Raw genomic sequence first — 21096 nt, 5'->3', positions numbered from 1 at the left:
AAAGGGGCACTTTGGCAAATCCTGATTATGGGAGCACTTTCATTTATTAAACTGCACCAATCCCCGGTACACTTCCTGAGCAGGATTTAACGGAGGATCAGGTAGACAGCATTGTCTGTCTAAAACAATCCCTCACTAAGCTCTGCTTGTTTCCTGCTGTCCTGGGCCCCGGGCGGGCGCGCTGCATGGCTGGTTGCCTGCCTGTAATCTCAGTTGGGGGCTTATAGGTCACTATTACCACTAAACATTCCCATTAATCAACATCATCCCCGTTAGCGGGACTGTGATTGGATTTAGGACATGTTTTACAGGAGTAGAAAAAAACGTGAACAGGGAACTAAAGCGTGTTTACAAGGGCTGTGCTGTGAAAAGGCCCGTGGACAAGTGGCAGCCATATGGAATGGATAACCATGTGAACAGCTGCCCTGTATCAGAGCCACACTGATCGAGGTAGCCTCTGCCATTAGGGTTGTTGTGGTTGACCTTCATGTGATGCATAGGGCCACAGCTGAACATCTGGCCCTTGTTTGTGCCTATGAGGGGCCACTGTGAGAGGAAGAGTAAGTAGACAAGTAAAGTAAAAAAGGAATATGGATACATGACATGTGAGACTCTGCATGCTCAGACAACCTTCAGACAACCTTGTGGCCCATGTAGGATGGTAGACTGATTTTTTTTTTTTTTTTTCAAATGAGCTTTTGAACAGACATTTTTAACAAATTAGCACTCATGGTTTATTAAACATTTATGCTTTGTGGAAGGTGTTTGAAATTAACCAGTTGCAATCATATATTGAACATTTACGTCTTTAAATTAAGCTGTAAATCAGAATTTGAACCAATGCACATTTCTAATATCCTCTCTCTACCTGGATAGTTGATTAATCAAATCACTGATTTACCACTGACATAAGGTTTGAGAATAGCATTAAGGTGATAATAGTACTGCCAGATGCTGTCTGGCATAAATTCCTTTCACAAAGGCATGGCATATGTTCAGGGATCAATTGTCTTTAGTTGTGTTGTTTTCTCGATTGAGAGAGCACATGACACACACATTCCTCACCTCAGTAATTGTATCAGCTTATAAGAAGCTTACTGTAATTTCAATATTGTCTTTTTTAGGATTGTAAAACATGAAATGGGAATCACAAGGATATTTCTTAATTAAATGGACAATCCATTCAGAGAGGTATAGCAACTAGTGGAGGATTATAATGGGACTGTAAATACACATTTAATATTCACAGTGCATTGACACAATTAATATTACAGTGTGTATAATACTGTACCTTAAATCAGTGGTGCGTTCAAAGTGGGGTCCAGGGACTCCCTGTGGTTTTTGAGGGGGTTCTGAGGGGGTCCCCGGCCAAATGAGGAGAGTAAAACTCTATTCATTTGAAATGATTACAATACCCAAAAAAAAACATTATTATGAGGAACAATATGTGCATCAAACTGCGTGTGCTTTTCAATTTCCTCTGGGGATCAGTTAGTATTTCTATTCTATTCTTCTGTTTCACTATGGCCACTGATTGCATATTGATTGATTGATTGATTGATTGATTGATTGATTGATTGATTGATTGATTGATTGATTGAATACTTTATTTAGAAGTTTGCAGAAAAAAAGCATATGAAAGTACAGTTCAAATACAAGGTCAACTAAATAGGATTTAAAAAAAAAAAAGCCTTTGGCTTGTTTCAATTGGGGTGACATTAAATTACAGACAGATATACACTACTATGCAGAACATTATATAAACAGTTAAAATTTTGAAACAAGAAAAACAAAAAATATGTACAGTAAACAGTTCGAGGGGGGGCTAGGTTAAGACTTTTACAGGGGCCAGTTTCGAATTGCAGACACCTGAAGGTACTCTTTTAGGGCAGTTTTGAAGGAGAGTAGGGTTTTACACTCCTTCACTACTTTTGGTAGGGCATTCCACATTTTTGTGAACAAATACAACCCCTTGTTTGAGCCAAATCTGGGTTGGACGTGATCAGTGGAGCTACCTCTGGTGTGATTGTGGACTTCATTTATGTTTTTGAAGTACTTTGACAGGTACATGGGTATCTTAACGTTGTGGTGTATCTTGTAGACCAGGCCCATTGCAAGTTGCTGTACTCTGTCCTCAACCCTGAGCCATCCGACCCTAGCAAAGTGAGCAGGGGTTAGATGAGTTGTAGGTGTAAGGCCAAGGAGTAGCCTTACCAGTTTGTTTTGGGATGTCTGGAGCCTTGTTTTTAAGGCCTTAGTGGTGTTGTGGTACCATGAGGTGCTGCATAGTCGAAGTAACCTTGGATGAGGGCCCCTGTTAGAATCCTCAAAGTATTCTTACTGACCAGAGAGAAAATCCTATACAAAAAACGTGTTCTTTGGTTGACTTTTTTGATGACGATCCTGTTGCCATTTTATCACCGGAAAGGTTTGCCTTTAAAATGGAACCTAGATAGGTAATTTCCTCTTTTCTTGTGATTACATTATCACCCACTTTGATAGTGAAGCTGTCGGCCTTGCCGAAGTTAAAACTAGACCCAAAGAGAATGGATTCAGTTTTTCCCAGGTGTAATGATAGTTTGTCATCCCGAACATGTCAGGAACAGGTTGCAGTCACAAGCTGATGACATGTCGTTTACATATATCAGGAACAGTAAAGGTCCTAGTATGCGCCACAGCTCACTAGGGAGGGGGGGGGGGTCGCATTCCAGTACTTAAATTGAAAATTACTAGACTTCTGCTCCATTACATGATCTCAGAGGCAAATATTGTACTTTTACTCCACTACAATTATTTAAAAACGTTAGTTAAGCTACTAGTTAGTTTGTAGATTTGTATTGTTATTACAAAACATACATTAGCCACTTCAGCTGGGTAATGTATGTTTTGTAATAATAGCTTGTGAGCTTGTAGATCTGCTATTTTCAAAAGATTTCTATACATTTTGAAAACTTGTGAAATGGGATATTCTGCACAATGAGTACTTTAAGTATATTTTGATGCCAATACTAGTGTACTTTTACTCAAGTATATGTTGAATACTGGACTTTTCCTTGTAGAGTATTCCTGCATTGCGGCATTGATACTTTTACTTAAGTAAAAAACTGTGAGTAGTAGTCCACCACTGCTTAAATGTTACAGTGTAGTGTACAATAGTGCCTTTAGTGTGCTGGTCAGTAAAGGGTTAACAGGAGGAGGCGCTGCTCTGCTCCTTTGGGTGGATCCAAGTTAGACATGAGGCATAATGTAATGTAATGCACATTTTATACCTAATTAGCTGAGAGGGAATTATGTCCGAGTAAACGACTTAAAACAATAGTCTACGAACCAGAAAAAAATATTGAAGTAGTTTTATCATTAAAACGTTTATATAACATTGAGTAGATTATAGATATGATGATGACTGATGTCAGTGAAGAATCGCTGTTGGACTATTTCTACTCAGTCGGAGGCAATTCAGGCAAAGTGAAAAACGCAGATTTATTGAAGACATATAAGCCTTTTATTGGCCACAGTGACCCGCAATTACGTGGTAAGTAGCGCTGATCCGTTGGCATGAAAGATTTACCGATTTTACATGTTTTCCCCGAAAATGGCGACATCCAGCAGCAGACAGACTGGATACAGTGACACACAGAGACTCAGACAGGGTCGTGATCAGTGGTGGTAATAAAGTACTCTTTTTTTTTTTTACTTAAGTAAAAGCATCAATACTGCAATATAGAAGTACACTGTTATAAGTAAAAGTCCAGAATTCTACATTTACTTGAGTAAAAGTAGAAAGGCATTGGCGTTAAGATATACTTAAGTACTAAAAGTAAAAGTACTAATTATGCACAATATCTCATCTCACATTCTAAATGTGTAAAAAATCCCTTGAAAATAGCAGATCTACAAGCTCAAGCGACGCCTTGTGAGCTTGTAGATTGGCTATTTTCAAATAGCCATGGCTGAATTGGTTAATGTATGTTTTACAAACTAACAGTAACAGTTTTCAAATAATTGTAGTGGAGTAAAAAGTACAATATTTGCCTCTGAGATGTAGTGGTAGAAGTCAAAGTATAGAAAATTGGAAATACTCCAGTAAAGTAAAAAAAATCCTCAAAATTGTACTTAAGTACAGTACTTGAGTAAATGTACGTAGTTACTTTCCACCACTGCATTAAAGTCACTGACCGGAGAGTAGCTCACAGGTCGTGTTTGTCTGACTAACTGATATTTGTCTTTCATCGTCCACACAAGTATAATACTTTTTAACAATGCTCTCTCCTCCCTACCACTGTACCACAGTTCTATTGAATGGCTTTTTTCGTATGTCGTTGCATTGTGTTCTCGACTAAGCAAAACATCTGGTTCAGATTAAAGGCACTGGAAGCAGATCTATAGTTTCAGCAGGAATTCTGTCATTTCCTCTTTGAGGCCAGTTGTTTGGAGCTGCTTTGCTGTGGTAGTCATGGCATCCGTGGTTTGTACTGTGCACTGCATCACTAGTAAAACATGCTATCATCTTTTAGGCTCTGCAATAGTGATTCTCAACCGTTTTCATTTCAAGGGCCCTCCAGTTAGATGTGCGTTTCATTCTTATTTTATCTATGTCTCTGACCCAAATGTTCACTGTAAAAATCCCCTGTGTTAACTCAGAGAGTGTACAAATGGAACGTAACATTAAATTGTGCACTCCGTCACAGACCCATTATATAGTCCATTTGGTTACTAACTATCAATAATTTACATTGGGGTCCCTGGCCTGAAACTCCCCAAGGAGTCAAGGACTGTTCCGGGGACCACACTGCTGTAACACTATGTATGTTCCACATAGACACATGACAAATCCATTCATTCACCAATTGTATTGTGTTGCAGAGTGCATGACTTGTTCTTAAGATAAGAGTTATCTATTGTGATGAAACATTGCAGCTACATCATGGTATTCTATTATCGCAGTATCGCTGTCATCGGCACCTGCAATGCAACTACAGCTAGGCCTGACATGTTTTAACCTCCTCAAATGATTATCCAAAGTGACCTTTTATTGTGGTTGTCAGCATGTACCATCCAGATGCTCTGTCAGCAGCACTGCAGTTGTTGACAGAGGTTCAGAAAGCTGCTTTGATAGTGGGCCATCTGACATGGCTGTCCAATTAGTCAAATGCTTCCCACCGCACACTTAAGGCCTGTTACCCAGTAGCATGTGCTTCCAGGCTTTTCATGTCATAATTGTGATTATGGTGTTTTAATCATAATTAATTCCACATGCATGGCTAGTTCCAGGCCTCTAATAGAGAGCTTTTTCATCAGGATTGGGCAAAATAATTGGGACATGATGCGAAGGAAGTATAGCGCTGTTGGGTCAAGTTCTGTCTGTCTGTCTGTCTGTCTGTCTGTCTGTCTGTCTGTCTGTCTGCCTGTCTGCCTGTCTGTCTGTCTGTCCATGTTTGTGGGAAGATGTGTGTGTTTGTACACCTCTGGCTAATAAATAATTGGACATACACACCTTGTTATTCACACTAGTATGCTAGGAATGCTTTTGTTAAGACAGATGTAAGTGGCTACTTCCTTTGGGTTTCCTGTTGTTGTGAATGTAGACTATGCAACTGTCAGGAAAAAGGAAAGGGTTTAATTGTCCAAAGCCTCGGTTGTACCCACACACACACCTAGACATTAAAAAAACACCTTAGCATGGAACATTCCGCGGTCAGTCATGTTGTGTTTGCATGCCAAACATGTCTGCTTGATAACCAAGAGACACATAGCAGTCAATGATGAGCCTGAATAGGCCTATTTGTTCATGGAGGCAGGGTCCAGCTTCATTTGAAGAGACAGTGGTCTATCAGTAAACCAACTGTAGTTTTATTTAGCTTGCACTGGAACGATGATTGTGACTGTAGGACCAAAGATACTCAGATTTCAGCCTCCAGCGATGCTGTGTGAATGAGCCGTCTTTCGTCTTTTCCCCTCTTTTCTGTCCTGACTTTATTTAGAGATGATTGTTTTGCAACTTGAGCTGTGTTTGGCCAGGCAGGCCAACAGGGAACAGGGAAGAATTCTGGACCTCCTCCCTCCCAGTGCCTCCAGACGAAGAAAGAAACAGAAAAGGCCATAGCGATAGCTTACAGATGTATTTATCTCAAACAGACTCTGTTACATTGACCAGGCAGGGTCTGCTTATGGAGAAATGCCTGTACAGCAGTAACGCAATGTTGTACAACCAAATGTAGGATAATAATTTAGATATAAAACTCAACTGATGTGAAATGCCTGACATTCTAACTCTGTTAACACTTAACACTCTCTCTCTCTCTCTCTCTCTCTCTCTCTCTCTCTCTCTCTCTCTCTCTCTCTCTCTCTCTCTCTCTCTCTCTCTCTCTCTCTCTCTCTATCCTGAGGGCTTTTCATAAACATTTGACAATTTGTGTACGATAACCTACCTATATGAATCCAAGTTGAGAAATATGTAAGAAACCATGTTGATGTTATATTTAGCTTCCAATTGTTCATTCCAAACATTTTTTTCTCTCCTCAGCTAAATACAGGGAGGAATTCAAACTCATAATTGACAGAATTGCATCAGTGAAGTCAGAGAATGTAAGTAAAGCTGGAAACTGTTTAAACCTTTGTTGGAAACTAAGAGCCCTGCTGTGATGTATTATAGATATTCATTATACCACACAGACACAGTGTGAGGTCACTAAATAATTGTGACCCAAAAAAAAGAGTTCAGTCTGTTTGCTTTGTTTACCACAGCTGTGTGCGCCCTCTGCTTTCCCCTAGGGATTGTTGCCTCACTTTGTATTGTTTTTAATGGGTTATTTTTACAATGCAAAAGCAGTTACACACATCCTAAGACAAATATATTTAAAAGAAAATCCTTCTAAATCCAGTCTAGAAAAAAAATAAGTACATTATATTGCATGATTTGTACATTATTATTAAAGACAAGCACACATATATATATATAGTACATACATACAATACACACAAATCATCATTATACTGTAGACTTGTTTGTACTCTGATATTGTTTTCTCACGGGCTCTCTATTTCTAGGGTGAGAAGTACCTGGTTCTTAAGAAAAAATACAGACAGCTGCTTCAGGACCGGGACACAGAACATGGTGGGACAAACGGGGACAGACAGAGACATTCCAGCCCGGCCAGGACACCAGGCACTGCACAGTGGGAGGGGCCGGTGACCTCATCTCCATGCTGTCCTAAGAAGGATGTCCGGGTTGTTCCTTCAGCCTCAACCGCAGGGCCTACAGAGAGGGGGTCTGGTCAGGTGATGTGTTGTGGAGGTCCCAGCATCACCGTAACAGAAGCTGCTGACCACACAGAATCACAGGAGGTTAATGCTATTCTATTCTATTCTATTCTACAGTCTGGGGCTGGGGGAGAGAGTTGTTAAGAGATCAGCTTGGGATGGGCACATTATCAAATGAAATAAATGTTTTTTTGAGGCAGGTGGTCCGCAGGCCCCCAAGTGGTCCGCAAAGCATTCGCTGGGAGTCAGCTGGGGGACCACACAAGCAATCTACACGCTCATCCCTCACACTACTAGCACCGAGAGCTGCAGCCTGTAGCTAAGTCTACCCGAGGACTGGCCACTTGGTTGGGACTGTGATAACAGAGTACATCCCATAGCCTGGGGGGACGCAGCCGTGACATGGGCGAAGTTAAAAACTGTCTGCCTGATGGTCTGACTAATGCTAATGATCAATGCTGTGTGCAAGTTGAGATCAATTGCACAAGCCAGTGAGGAGAAGAAATGCGGAACAGAGAGTGTGAGGGACTTGCCTTAAAATTATATGTAGGATTATGAAAGAAATGGGATGATCCAGCATCAACACACAGGGCTAGATAATGTCCAAGATGCAACACGCATGTTGTATCTGTAACAACCTAGCACACTTAGTATGTGGTAACTCTTTGTGTCCATGACGTGTTTATTCCTAAACAAGGCCCTCTTTGTAAGCGTACCCTGCCGGGCACTGTCTTTCCTAGTGTGAGCCTCAATATTAATGAAACTGCTGTGGCATGGAAATGGATAAAGGATCTGTGTGGCGGTGTGTCCGTTCTCATCATGTCTAAGAACCATTTTTCTTCACTATGGCCAAATCAGTCTTGTGATAAGAGTGAGCAGTGCAAAGATACCGCCTGTTCAAGCAACCAGATATATCTTTGCTCGAGGGGTGGAGCTGATTAAACCTTATGCATGTTAGCACTTGAAAGCTGTAAAGAACAAATGTGCTATATATAATAGTTAAATGCACCATAATCCGACAAAAGTGCTTTTATACATGCTGCTACACATTGTTGTAAAGACCTCACGCGTTTAAGCATAAAGATTAATACATTTTTAAACTGGCTAACTGTCTCTGCACATGACTTGTGCAGACAAGTGCTATTTATCTCTCTGGGCACAGATGAGGAAGAGAAGTAACTGTTGCACGCAAAGTGTGAATACAGGGCGGTAAACCTCGACGAACATCTCAGCTAAACTCTATAACTTTTGAGTGTACCCCCCCCCCCCACACACACACACACACACACACACACACACAAACAAACATCTTCTTTCTGCTGTTGTTTTTGCTCTTTTAGGACCAGCTGTCTCTCACCATCCAGTCTACTCAGGAAGCTCCTGTCCAAATTGAGGAACCCATGGCACATATCAATGCAGAGGATGACATAGATAAAGATTCTGTATCAAAGGTAAAGACAGGACTAACTGAAAGAACCAAAATAACTGCCCCCCCCCCCCAGGTATATAGTCACAGTTACAAAACTTGTCTGGGAAATATAAACAATACTACACAAGAGAGATTTCAGCTAAATCCAGCCAAAGGCTGTTGACGATGAGAAAGCCATGAGTCATCATACCCACTTCAGTCCATCACCAGTGCTTCCACCAGTAACCACCAGGTGGTGCTAAGTAAATCCCCTGGGTTTCAGTGCTGAATGTTTGAGAGGGAGGGGCAGATGATAGTGAGAGGGGCATTTACATTTAAATAAAGCCCCCTGTTCTCATGTTAATTAGTAACACGTTAGAACTCATTAGAAAGATAATGATGGTTTGGTGGCCATTGGAAAGTTTTGTGAAAATATAGCTTTCCTTGATGGTCTTAAGTATCTATTGACCCCTTGGAGCTGTATGAATGTAACACTGCAGTCAAGTGTTTTAGCTCAGGTATTAGCTGCATCACTGAAGTTCAAATTTAGGCCCATAATGAATATCATGACAGTTTTTCTGCTCTATTGAAGCCAACAGATATTTTGGCTACAGTTAGTAAATGGTGTATTTATATAGTGCTGTGACATACTTGGCCTGAGTCAAGCTGTGATTGGCTCAGAACTGGGTGTGGCTGCGCACCTGTTGTGCATGGAGGTAATCGATGCACAACAGGATCGATCATCTCCACAACTGTTCATGGAGAGCCACTGTCCTGACAGAAGACCGTCTGCTCTCCCCAGTGAATTTAGTTTGTCGCTACAGGATCTTTAGATCTAGTACCACAGCATGGCAAGCAGCGTATGTGATCCTGCATATGGCTACTGGAGAAAATAAGAGTATATCTCGAAACCTTGGCTGTAGTCTGTTCGACTGTCAAGCCTGTCACACTGGTGCATTGGCTGGTAAGATGGCAGCCAAGAGGCCCTGTTGGGGAGCAGCACAGCCTGGCCATGAGAACCTGAGGGACCTGCGGCAATGCGGCATCCAGAGGACCAGCCAACGGGCTACGTGTATGTAGGCAGCATTAGGCCTGTCACAATTATTACATAATCGTCTAATCGCAATTATTTAAGATAATCACAATTATTTGGTATTAATCATCATAACCATTACCATGTTTAAAAATGTTCATACATAAAAGAAAAGCAGAAATAGCTGTCACGATTACAAATTGTGAGGACCAGCCACCAAGGGTCCTGGGGAGGACCATCGAGCCTGGCTACAAGTCCCAGCAGTCTAGTTATCTGGTGTGGTCCCAGGAGTCGGGACCCAAACTTACAAAAACACATTATGATTAATCCCTTAAGCCCTATTTATAAAATCGTGAGAGTTCAATGTGTCGCATCGCAACATGTTGTGAACTTGTAAATCTGTTATTTCTTTTTTTTTTATGACTGAAACAACTTATAGGAAAGGTTTTTTAAAAAAAAGCAGGATATTTACTGACCCATAAAAAAAAATCATAAACACTGTCTTAGACCCTAACTGTACATAATCACCACAGTATAGAAAGCATAGGTCAAGCTCACCAGACAAGTCAGAATGTCCAGATCCCCCTACTGCAGAGAAAACCTCAAAACTCATATCACAATCTTTTATGTAGGAATTTCACATAAGGGCACGAAAAGGGTATTTATGGCTTATTATACGAAGTGATCACCTGTGTAGAAAGAACAAAAGTTCAAAATATTCTCTGATTTCCATTGCATTCTGCTAACCAGCAGTCACCTGACCTAAATGAGTCTTTATTTTGAAAACATAATTCATTAAGGTTTTCTCTCTATCTTTATTTCGCTCTCTCTGTTCGATGCACTACTCTACTGTACAACACTCTCCATACCAAAAATCAAACGCACAAGGGATAGTTTTCAGGAAAAAGAAAGTAAAAAAGTGCTGAGAGGGAACTGGGCAAAATTAATGTAACTACACAGGTTCCAACATTTAACTTTGTGCCCAACAATATTTTTCTTTCCTCCTTGTTATGGTTTCCACCAAAGAGGGGGAGAAGAAATGGACATGTGCCAGTGTGGAATTGGCTGGATAAATAGAAAAGAAGTGTGTCGTTCCACTTTTCTTGTTCAACACAGTGATGTGTGACAGTTTTTTGTTTTGTTTTTTCGCGAGGGACATGAAAAGTGTGCATTTTTGACATCATGTCTCTGTATGATCTGAGAACAATTAACGAGCAAGTCCACCAAAATGTCGATGAAAAGAAAATATCATCCCACCCTCACATTAATCAACCAAAGTGACACTTATGTGCACTAAGAGAAGTCTCTATTTTGAGATTCTTCTTTTTTTGTTTAAACTGAAATGGTGAGAAAAGAACATGGCCTGGCTAGACATGTTGTTTTTCAGCTAATTGTTAATTGGATTGTTATTCAATACCCCTTTAGTGTGAAAGCCTCACCTCTGTTTTACTGCCTCATGCGCGTGTGCGTCTGGGTCTGCGTCTGCGTGTGCATGCACATGCGTGCATGCATGTGTGTCTCCTTACTTATCACAATACAACTGTTTATACTATTCAAAAAACCTGATATGTCATTTCATTTTATTTTTGTTTCTCAGTCTGAGTCGGAGCAGGATGAGGAGGGTATGGGCAGCATCGGCTCCCCCGCTGTTGCTGTAAGTTCATCATAATAACCAAGGAATAAAATGAAATTGGGTGGAAACCATTTTGGGCATGTCATTATAGACAAAGGATTTTGAGCATTGTGAGCTTGTTGTGGCTATTTTTAATGTCAAACAACAAAGTATAAAATATAGGGCATTAATTCATAAAAAATAAACCATAAAAAGATGAGATACAAGGTTTCTGCCTGAAGGCAACAATATGTTTTTGTCAAAATCAGTGAGATTTCTGTTTGAGACTTACCACTACTTTATAGAAATGCATATGGCGAATTGCCCATCATAAGTTGTAATTTACATGGTATTAAATGTTATCTGTGTTTATATGAAAATGAAAGTAAAAACAGTTCAGTGTGTACTGTATGAAGGGGTCAACTGTCAGTCACCATACCCTTCACACTATCACTGGAGCACAGAACAGGATGTAGTGATAGGTGTGTGTGTGTGTGTGTGTGTGTGTGTGTGTGTGTGTGTGTGTGTGTGTGTGTGTGTGTGTGTGTGTGTGTGTGTGTGTGTGTGTGTGTGTGTGTGTGTGTGTGTGTGTGTGTGTGTGTGTGTGTGTGTGTGTGTGTGTGTGCCCGCGGGCATATATGAGTAGAGACAGGTTTATGCGTCTAATCCAGTGTCCGTATGTATTTATGTATATATTATATACATTTGTGTGTGTGTGCGTTCCTTTTGCATGCATACCAGTATGCACATGATTGCTGCACATGAGCGCCGCAAAATCTGGAGTGTTAACTCTGAGAGTGTGAAAATGGACCCTTACATAAAATTACGTTAAATAAATAAGCTTTTTGAATTTTGCAGTGTGTGCACGTGCCTGTATGTGCAACGTGCGTGCATGTTTTGTGTGCGTGCCTTTCTGCGCTGACCTCTCTCCCTCCCTCTCTGTGCTAGCTGGACCCTATAGAGAAGGAGTGGATCTACTCGGCTGCTGGTGCTCGTGTCCCGACCCTGTCTGAGCTGCTGCGACAGGATCCATCCCTGGCCAACAAGAAGGTAGAAACCATCTCCTCTCTGATTCAGAATGACAAATAAACACAGAGAGCGCTCATATGGTCGCTGTGGGGAGGAAATCTTTTACTGTATGTCCAAAACCACTACTTTTCAGGAAATGGACGAGAAAAAAATAACTTATCCAATGTAGTTATTAGTCACAAGCTCTTGTTAAAGCAGCACTATATAACTTTCCTCTTCTACCCCGGAACTCGGTTTCCTGTGCAAGTGCTGAAATCTTTACCATTGAGCTAATAGTAGCTAATAGCTAATAGAGTGTGCCTGCTTGCTCAGGGGATAAATAGAATCTTGACCATCAGGTCAAAATTCGTGTCAGATGCTGTGTCTAGGTGAGACATGACCTTTGACACAATCTAAATATCTCAATAGAAGAGCAGGGAAACAAAATACAACCACCCCAATTGTATTATTATTGTTATATTGTGTTAACATACTCTACCATATAGATTGGACAACATTACATTTTATTCATTAAAACAAAGTTACATAGTGCTGCTTTCAAAAATAGCAAAAGCAGATCTACAAGCTCACAGCGCATGTGTTGTGTTGTAATTGGTTATTTTCGCTGCTTATGCGCAACACTACATATACAAGTATCTGTATAAATAGGGCATTAATTTGTGAAAACATTATAAAAAGATCATTATATGCAAATACACGGTTTCTGTCCGACAGTGACAGTGAAATATTAATTATTATTATTATTAATAATCTATTATTTTGTATAAATAACTTCCTTAAGGTCACTTTGAGTTACTAATTGATAAATTAACACTGAGGATTTTTAATAATTTGATATTGCAATGAAATCAACAGATCTGCCCTCAATTGTCCATTGGATATAATTCATTAGTAAACCTACCTAATAATATATGGTTTGTTTTCTTTCATGTTGGACCAAACAAGGACTTCACCTCAGTGAGTATTGAATCTCTAGCATATGGATACAATATTGTTCCAGTTTTTATGTAACGTTTTCTGGTTGATTTTTCCTTTGCTCATTTTAATGCACCATGTGGACTATGATGATGGCGATCCTACTCAGGGGGTAAGTTTATTGATACAGAATAATTATTCTGTAGATACATATACTGCTATGCCTCTCTTTAGTCCAATTTATGCTCTGTTGCACAATCAAAGCTTGAAGATAGTAACTGGTTTTCAACCGAAAAATGTTCTGCTCTTCTTGAAATTCATAAAAAAATGTAGCTACTGTTACCTGTCCTGCAAGTTGACCACACTGCAAAGCAATATGGATTTTATGAGTGATAACTAAATCATGTGTCCCAGATGTCCGTATGTTTATGTGTATACATTTCACATGCTCATTTCAATTGAACATTTTCTCTTTTATTATGCTCTGGGAACCCTGTATAAAAAACAAAAATAAAAAACACCCAGATCATGCATTTCAAAGGTCCACTATCAAAAGGATTATGAAAGATAGCTTTTTAGCTCCTGTGGCCCCCTGACAACCCAAATCCTTTCATTTGTATCCCATGTGCGCTTAAGAGATTTGAGCTCATGTTTGCTGTCCCTCCCCTGTGTCACGGTTTCTCACACCGTCCTGTGGCCATGGCAGACCACCTTCTAAGAGTAGCCCCCTTAAGCCTCTGCTGTCCCCACCCGGACAAGATAGCATGGCCACCATTGAAGTGCAGGAGTTGGGGTTTCAGGGGGATTAAGGAGAGGGCCTTACTGCGCCACAAAGACTTCACCCACTTAAAGATAATCTGAAAGTAATAGAGCAGGCTGGGATTAATTGTAGAACAATGTTGGTCATGTCCCCGGGAAGGTGCTGAGTCCCCCTCTGGCAGCTTTGATGTTCCCTTTAAAGCCTGAGTTATACTTGGTTGGGCATCGTGTCGTGCACCGAAAATAGCCGTTCTACAAGCTCACAACATGTCGCGCTGCAACGTGTTGTGAGCTTGTAGAGCGCCAAAATGTATTCTTAAAACCAGTTTGATCATCACTGCAAAATGAGTGTGTGGACAGTGTCAAAATTGACTCTCATTAGTCAGTTTTTATCCTGTTAACCCATTAAGACCTGAGGCCGATTCTACAAATGCCTTCTAAATCAGTATTTCTCACACTTCGTGCGGCGCTGCGAGCTTGTACATCTGCTATTTTTGAATAGCCAATGCAAAAGTCTAAAATGACACAGATACTTTCCCGGTTTTAATGGGTTAAAATGACCCAATGCTAAGTACCAAAGCAAATGTTTGACGAAAGAAGGGAAACACTTTCTTGCACCTGGAGCTAGAAGGACACTCTGTATTCTGGTTGAGATTCAAAGCTTTTAGATCTGATATGCAAAAATGTGGAAGCAAACGCACGCACACACACACACACACACACACACACACACACACACACACACACACACACACACACACACACACACACACACACACACACACACACACACACACACACACACACACACACACACATCTAAGAAACATAACACCCATATCTCCAATAAGTGCTGATCACTCCTCCTTGTCTCACACTCTCTTTCTCGTTCTTCTTGGGACACTGGTTTGCCGTTCCTGCCGTGATGGACTTCCTCTTTCTGCCCTCGACAGTTTGTAAGTGCATCATTCTCCCATCACTCCTCTCTGTCTCTCTCCCAATCCAGGAAGGCTTTGGTCTCAGTCTGGTCATTGTTTCTCCCGTCGACTTGTCGCTCAGTCCTTTTAGACACCGCTTCCTTCAGTGGGAAACCCTGTCGTCCCGAGTGAACCGATAAGTGGGGGTGGGGCGTTTGGGCCCACCCCAGTAGGCTGGGACAGGAAGGAGAGACGCCACATCCTGTTCAGCCTCGTCCATCAGCCTTGCCCACCAGGAGGCCGAGCGAGCCGTCTGTCAAGTGGCCCGTTGGCCCATCTGTCTTTAGGATGTGACAGGCGGACAGACAAAAGACATGGAGGCACGATCTATCACAATATGTCTGTCAGGCAAGCCTCCAAACAAAGGGAGGTGTCTATGCCTCTTCTAATATTCCCCTTCAATGTGCACAATATACATGGGTTCTGACATCAACCGCTCAACAAGCCCATTGCGTTATGATTTAACCACATTATCCATGGTGTCCCAATTTTGAATGAATTTGGACACTTTTTTTTTTACATTTTCAAATATATAGATATAAGAAAATAGCTAAAATAGCCATTCTACAATCTCACAACACGTTGCAATGCGCCGCGCTCTCACAAGTTATTTTTGCTATTTGTCGTACGACTAGTAGGGCTTAAAAAGAGAGATTGTGGATTGATTCCACAGTGAGGTTATGGCTGAGCCCCCAGATGTTAAGTTGTCTTTGAGGAATTTGCGCTTAAAGAACTGGTGTCCATATGTAACCAGAGACAATGAGTGACTATGCAGTTTGTAGAAACCTCAGATGGAAATGGTTGTTCATAACCACTGTGAAGTATTTCAAACACAGTGTGCCCAAACCCTCTATTAAAGCTGCAAGTCGGAACTTATTTTAATTAATAAAATATTATTTTAACCAATCTTGGTTTACAACTAGCACATCTGCAGTGGTTGGAGGTGGTCTCCCTACTTTACCATTGGGACATTTAGACCCTGGTGTTGGGTAGGATACCTACTGCTTGACAAGTCGTGCTGCTTGAAGCTCCTAAGCACAGTATCACTCATGGCCAAACAGGGATTATGTCTTGGGTGAGCGGTAGATGTTTGGTCTCCCACTTGGGAAACTGTGTTTAAAATCTTGAGTTGGACATAAATAAACCATACGGATTTCACCTTTAATCATAAAGGCTTTTATTTGTCAGGAATCGCTAAGGAGAGAGTATTTTCATTACACTTTGTTTTGTCTTTGATGCATACAGAAGTTCAGATATTGTTTTAGCTGTTAGCAGCTCAGTTACTAAGACTCAGTTTGCTATAAAGTATCGGAATAGGACTGGTAAGTAGTAGTACTGGTATTACTGTAGCACAGTACAGTACAGCACAGTACAGTACAGTACAGTCCACACTCTCCCTTACATACGCTTAAACACTTAAGGCATACTACAAATATGCGACTCGTTGTGGACTTGTAGATCTGCTATTTTTGCCATTAAAAAAATAAATGTATACATATTTGTCTATAATGACATCCCAAAATAGGGACGACGCCAGGGTTACTGTGGCTAAAATCAGACATACGCTTGTTAATAACAGACCGTCTTATCTACAGGGATTCACACAAGTCCAACATAGCCTTGACATGTCCAGATTGCTTCTATTAAGGGAGACGATTGGGATGACATACACACTTAAAGGTAGGAGTGCAGGAGCACCAGTTGTGGTTACTCCTAGCCTGAGACATCTGCAGCTCTCGTGCTTTCACTTTAATGATAGCATGTAATTACCCTGCACAAACACCCTGACAAGGGCAACGCAGTTGATCACAGCAACACTACTAAATACCCAGACAGGTGGATCCGGTGTATGTGCGACTGCGTTTTAGGTGCGCATGGTAGCACGTTTGTGCATGCATGTAATATGTGTGCGCGTGCACGCGCGCGCGTGTGTGTCTCTGTATAAGAATTAGTGTCATGTGAATGTTATTTGTGCGTGTGCGTTATTGCCGTGCACATGCCCTTGCAAACGTGTGTGTGGGTATCCATGCATGTGTTTGCGTACATGTAGTCATGTGTGTATATCTCCAGGTTCTAGGTAGCGGGGGCCCTATTCCCTTTTGACGGGTGCTGCTGACAGTAGTGTGGTGATGCCTGGGTTGGGCTACCCTCTGTGGGTCAGACCAACATCATCAATCTTCCCCCCCGTGACAGGCTGCTGGGCCCCCCAACTGTGGGCACAGTGCAGTGTTGTTTTGTAATTAGGCTCCGTTAGATGGCAGGAAACCATCCCTCCTTCCCTCCGTCTCTCCATCGCCCCGCTCCCTTCTGTGCACAGCTGGCCCTCTGCCCTCGTACAGCCAATACGAAGCCGCCAAGCTTCCCGCTTAGCTTGGGTGACTTGTTAGCACAGTAATGACACTAGAGCAATTATCATGACATGACAATAGTACAGAGCAGAAATGTGATATTGATATTGGACAGAATATGGTTGCTTTACGTGGTATAGAACAAAAACATTGTATCTGCTCTGCTGTGCTGTCACTATATTATAATATACACAGTGTATCTATGTGGTACATATGAATAACTCATTCATCTCTTTATTGTTCACAGACAGCTTTGCACTGGGCAGCAAAACATGGCAAAGAGGACATGGCCACCCTGGTGGCTAATGCAGGAGCTGATGTTAACACGAAATCAGTGAGTACATCCCAAATACCATAATAACTTACATTTACACAGTCTTTAAACAGGATGTCTCTGACTTCGCAGAATATATTGTGTGAGTTACAGAAAAGCAATGATTGATTTATATAATACTTGTTTATTATTATTATTATTATTATTATTATTATGTACAAGTAATACGTGCGTGTTTGCTCTTTCCTTGCAGCATGTGAGTACCTGCTCTTGTATCAAGATGTGTACAGGTAGGAAGTGTTGGGCTGTGCAAGTGGTTTCATTTTAATGACTTGGAAATAACCGACGGAACAAGGCCACTTGGCCTCCTGGTTTGAGGGCATTTATTCTTTTTTATTCTGTTGTGCCCCTTGATGATGTAACATTCCAAAACAATCTCCGTGGCAAGCCAGCTGTGCAAATGTATTACAGCAGCACGTGTTACAACACGGCAGGAGCACACTGCTAATAAATCATGTCATGTCATGTTAATTGTTTCCCCAAAACGGTGTCTGTATGTACAAGCGTGCCAAACTCTAGAGCTGTGCAATTTTCAGTGAATTACCAACCAATTATGTTTTTATCATTATCTTGTGTTGCCATAACCTTTGCTAATTTGTATATTTTCTCCCTTGGTGTTTTCATTGGCTGTGTGCTTGCGCATGGGAAACTCTAGGGGGTAGGTATTAACCTTTTTCAGACGTTTTCCATAGTTGTTCCTCAACACGCTATACATGGTAAAATGTCAAAGGTGATGTTCAAACACATTGGATATGCTTTAAGCATAAATAGTGTTAGAGGGGATGTGTGCCAGTGAGCATACCACCACTACCCTTGTAAACAGTAATTCTTGTAAAAAATATAAAAAAAAAACACCTTTTATATGTATAAAGAACATGTATGTGTTCTTTATGTATGTTTTTTATACCCATTGATTTTACTTTTGTCTTTTGTTCTAGGGATACACACCTTTACACATTGCAGCATTGCATGGGCACCGTCACATTCTTGACCTTCTACGAACGTATGGTAAATAAATGAATACAAATGACAACATATCTTCATTCAACATTTCGCTGCTTGTACCTGTATGAGTGAGCGACAAACAAACCTCTCTTGATTCTTGATTCAACCCACACATTGTGTGGGTGGATAGCCTTAAAAGCTAACCTTGAATTCACAATAGTGGAGAAATATAACCTAAGGCTATAGAGTATAAGGTGTCTCAAGTAGCTCAGACACTACCTCCCCTGTCCATGATTCATCAGAGCTGCTTTTCTATCTCAGGTGCTAATGAAAAACTGAGGGACTACAGTGGCCGCCTTGCCTGCCACTATCTAAACATCACAGGGGGACCCGAGGAAGACAGTGAGATGCGTGAGTTTATCTTACTTTTGATACCGAAATTATAATGATTTTGAAATTGCTAAGGCTGAAAACAGGAAGGAACAAAGACCGCAAACTCCAAGAGTGAGACGTAACTGTCGCTGGATTCGTACACTAAAATGTAGACGGAAGAATGAATGACCATGAATTCAGAACGTAATCACTAAAATACACCATCTGATCACTCACACGATCGATGATTTTAATCTATTTTCAATGGCTTATGGGCTTCAACAAAGTGTTTCATTTCATGACATGTCATCTTAGAATTCCAAGTGACCCAGGCCACTGAGGCCAGAGAGCGGAGCAGGAACAGGAAGCTGACTTCGTTGTTCCAGTCCAAGAAGAAGTGGGGCTCTGCGGAAGAGCTGGCTCCAATAGAAGAGGAGAGGTCAGCACCACAGCAGCTCATGCTCCCTGCATACAGATCCAGGAAGTTCTCCCGTTAAGAAACCCAAACTAGAGACGACCGACAATTCAATCAATGTACTTCTTCTCTTGCTCACTGATCTCACTGATGCACAAGAAAAAAAAAACATAAACACATACATGCATTCACACCTACTGTTTACATATTATAAACACAACACATAATTAATAAACACTGAACTCAAATGCTTTATTATACAACAGCTAGCTCCAACCGTGAATTGTAATTGGTCAAGAGGCATTCATGACCACAAAAAAGTAATGTGTAAATCATCTGTAAAAGTATCACTCCGTGTTGCCGGTGGCAACGGTAAACAATGGGGAACTATTTCAGATGGCAGACGGCCGGAAGCAACACAATTCAGCAAAATGTACCACTACTCACCCATATCTATACAAAAAAAGACGGCAGTACAGTACTTTTGAATTAAAGCAATGAAGCACTCAAGGTTGTGCTTTATCGTGGTAGTCTCCGGTAGGAAATGGCGGTTTAGACAGTAGCTGCGTATGCTTTTTAAATTATACTTTGCGCAAAGCATGTATTTTATGAGGCCATTCAATGAAAAAATATTACTTTTGGTTTGCCATACATTTTCATGTGAGCTCAGGAGATTGCACAGATTCTCCCTCCATGCATGCCAGGTTTTTGGTTTATTGAAGACACCAGATAAGCAGGTGAAGAGCAGCTCATAAGTGTTGTAATTTAGTAGTCCTCTGTTGTTATCCTAAAAGCTATCCTCTAGTAAGGTGGTGACAGGTCATTCAGTTGAATTACCCTTCTGCAAGCACACGTGAGCTCGGAGAACAAGGTGACAGCAAGGTAGAATTGTCTTTCGCATTAGCAAATGTATTATGAGTCAATGACACATTCCAGAGTTAATTCCAGTGTTTTGTTAACCACTTGAGCCCTATATACTTTGTTGTATGATGAATAGTGAAAATAGCCAATCTACAAGCTCTCAACATGATGTCTTGTGAGCTTGTTGATCTGCTATATTTGTTTTGAAATGTAAAAAAGAGAACGTTTAGATTTTTTTTTCTAATTAGGGACGCCAGGGTGGTAGAAGTTGTTGAAATGTGACTGCTGCGATGTGATCAGTGTCCGAAGAATTACTTACTGTTAAGTTTATAGGGATTTTGAATTATTCTCATACTTAATAATGTCAGGGTTTCCTGTTATGTTTTTTTGCAAATGTAATGAAAACAAACCAACACTTACAGAGGATGTTTAGTTGTAGTTTCAAGTTTTCAAGTCATTTTTGTAGTTCTTGTATGTACAAGATGTTTGTGCAAGCTAAAAGTACAGTATCAACTTAAAATGGACCTGCCTCTTTGACTGCTTGTTTTGCACAGTATTTATATATTTTTTGAATATTATGTATTGAAAATATTTTGATAAAGTATATTTTGTATCAGACTTGATTATATTTTATCATTAGCATGATGACGTTATCATTACACACAGCACATATATTGTGTCATGAAGTTAAGATTATTATCTTATTGTAGACTATTTTCATTACACCCTGGGATAACTAAACAATATTACATCTACTTTCCAGGGTTTCTTTTTTTCTTTCTCTCAGAGCAATATATCTCCCTGGTTGTTAAGCTGCCTTTGATCTGG

General features: G+C 40.7%; 1 protein-coding gene across 1 annotated transcript; it reads left to right on the top strand.

Moving 5' to 3' along the window:
* The first annotated feature begins 3222 nt into the window (after nucleotides 1–3222).
* LOC311054240 (ankyrin repeat domain-containing protein SOWAHA) lies at nucleotides 3223–20886 on the top strand. The gene is made up of 14 exons (XM_084070117.1): nucleotides 3223–3532; nucleotides 6524–6585; nucleotides 7048–7344; nucleotides 8601–8711; nucleotides 11299–11355; nucleotides 12262–12363; nucleotides 13288–13349; nucleotides 13964–14036; nucleotides 15023–15121; nucleotides 17589–17675; nucleotides 18331–18405; nucleotides 18614–18683; nucleotides 18942–19031; nucleotides 19308–20886. Exons 1-14 carry the CDS (start codon nucleotides 3394–3396, stop codon nucleotides 19487–19489), a joined length of 1506 nt encoding a protein of 501 aa, XP_083926243.1. The 5' UTR covers nucleotides 3223–3393; the 3' UTR covers nucleotides 19490–20886.
* The last annotated feature ends 210 nt before the right edge of the window (nucleotides 20887–21096 follow it).

The sequence above is a fragment of the Gymnoscopelus microlampas genome (assembly GCF_963454915.1).
Source record: "Gymnoscopelus microlampas genome assembly, chromosome: 10".
NCBI lineage: Eukaryota > Metazoa > Chordata > Actinopteri > Myctophiformes > Myctophidae > Gymnoscopelus > Gymnoscopelus microlampas.
This window is presented reverse-complemented; position numbering and strand designations above follow the sequence as displayed.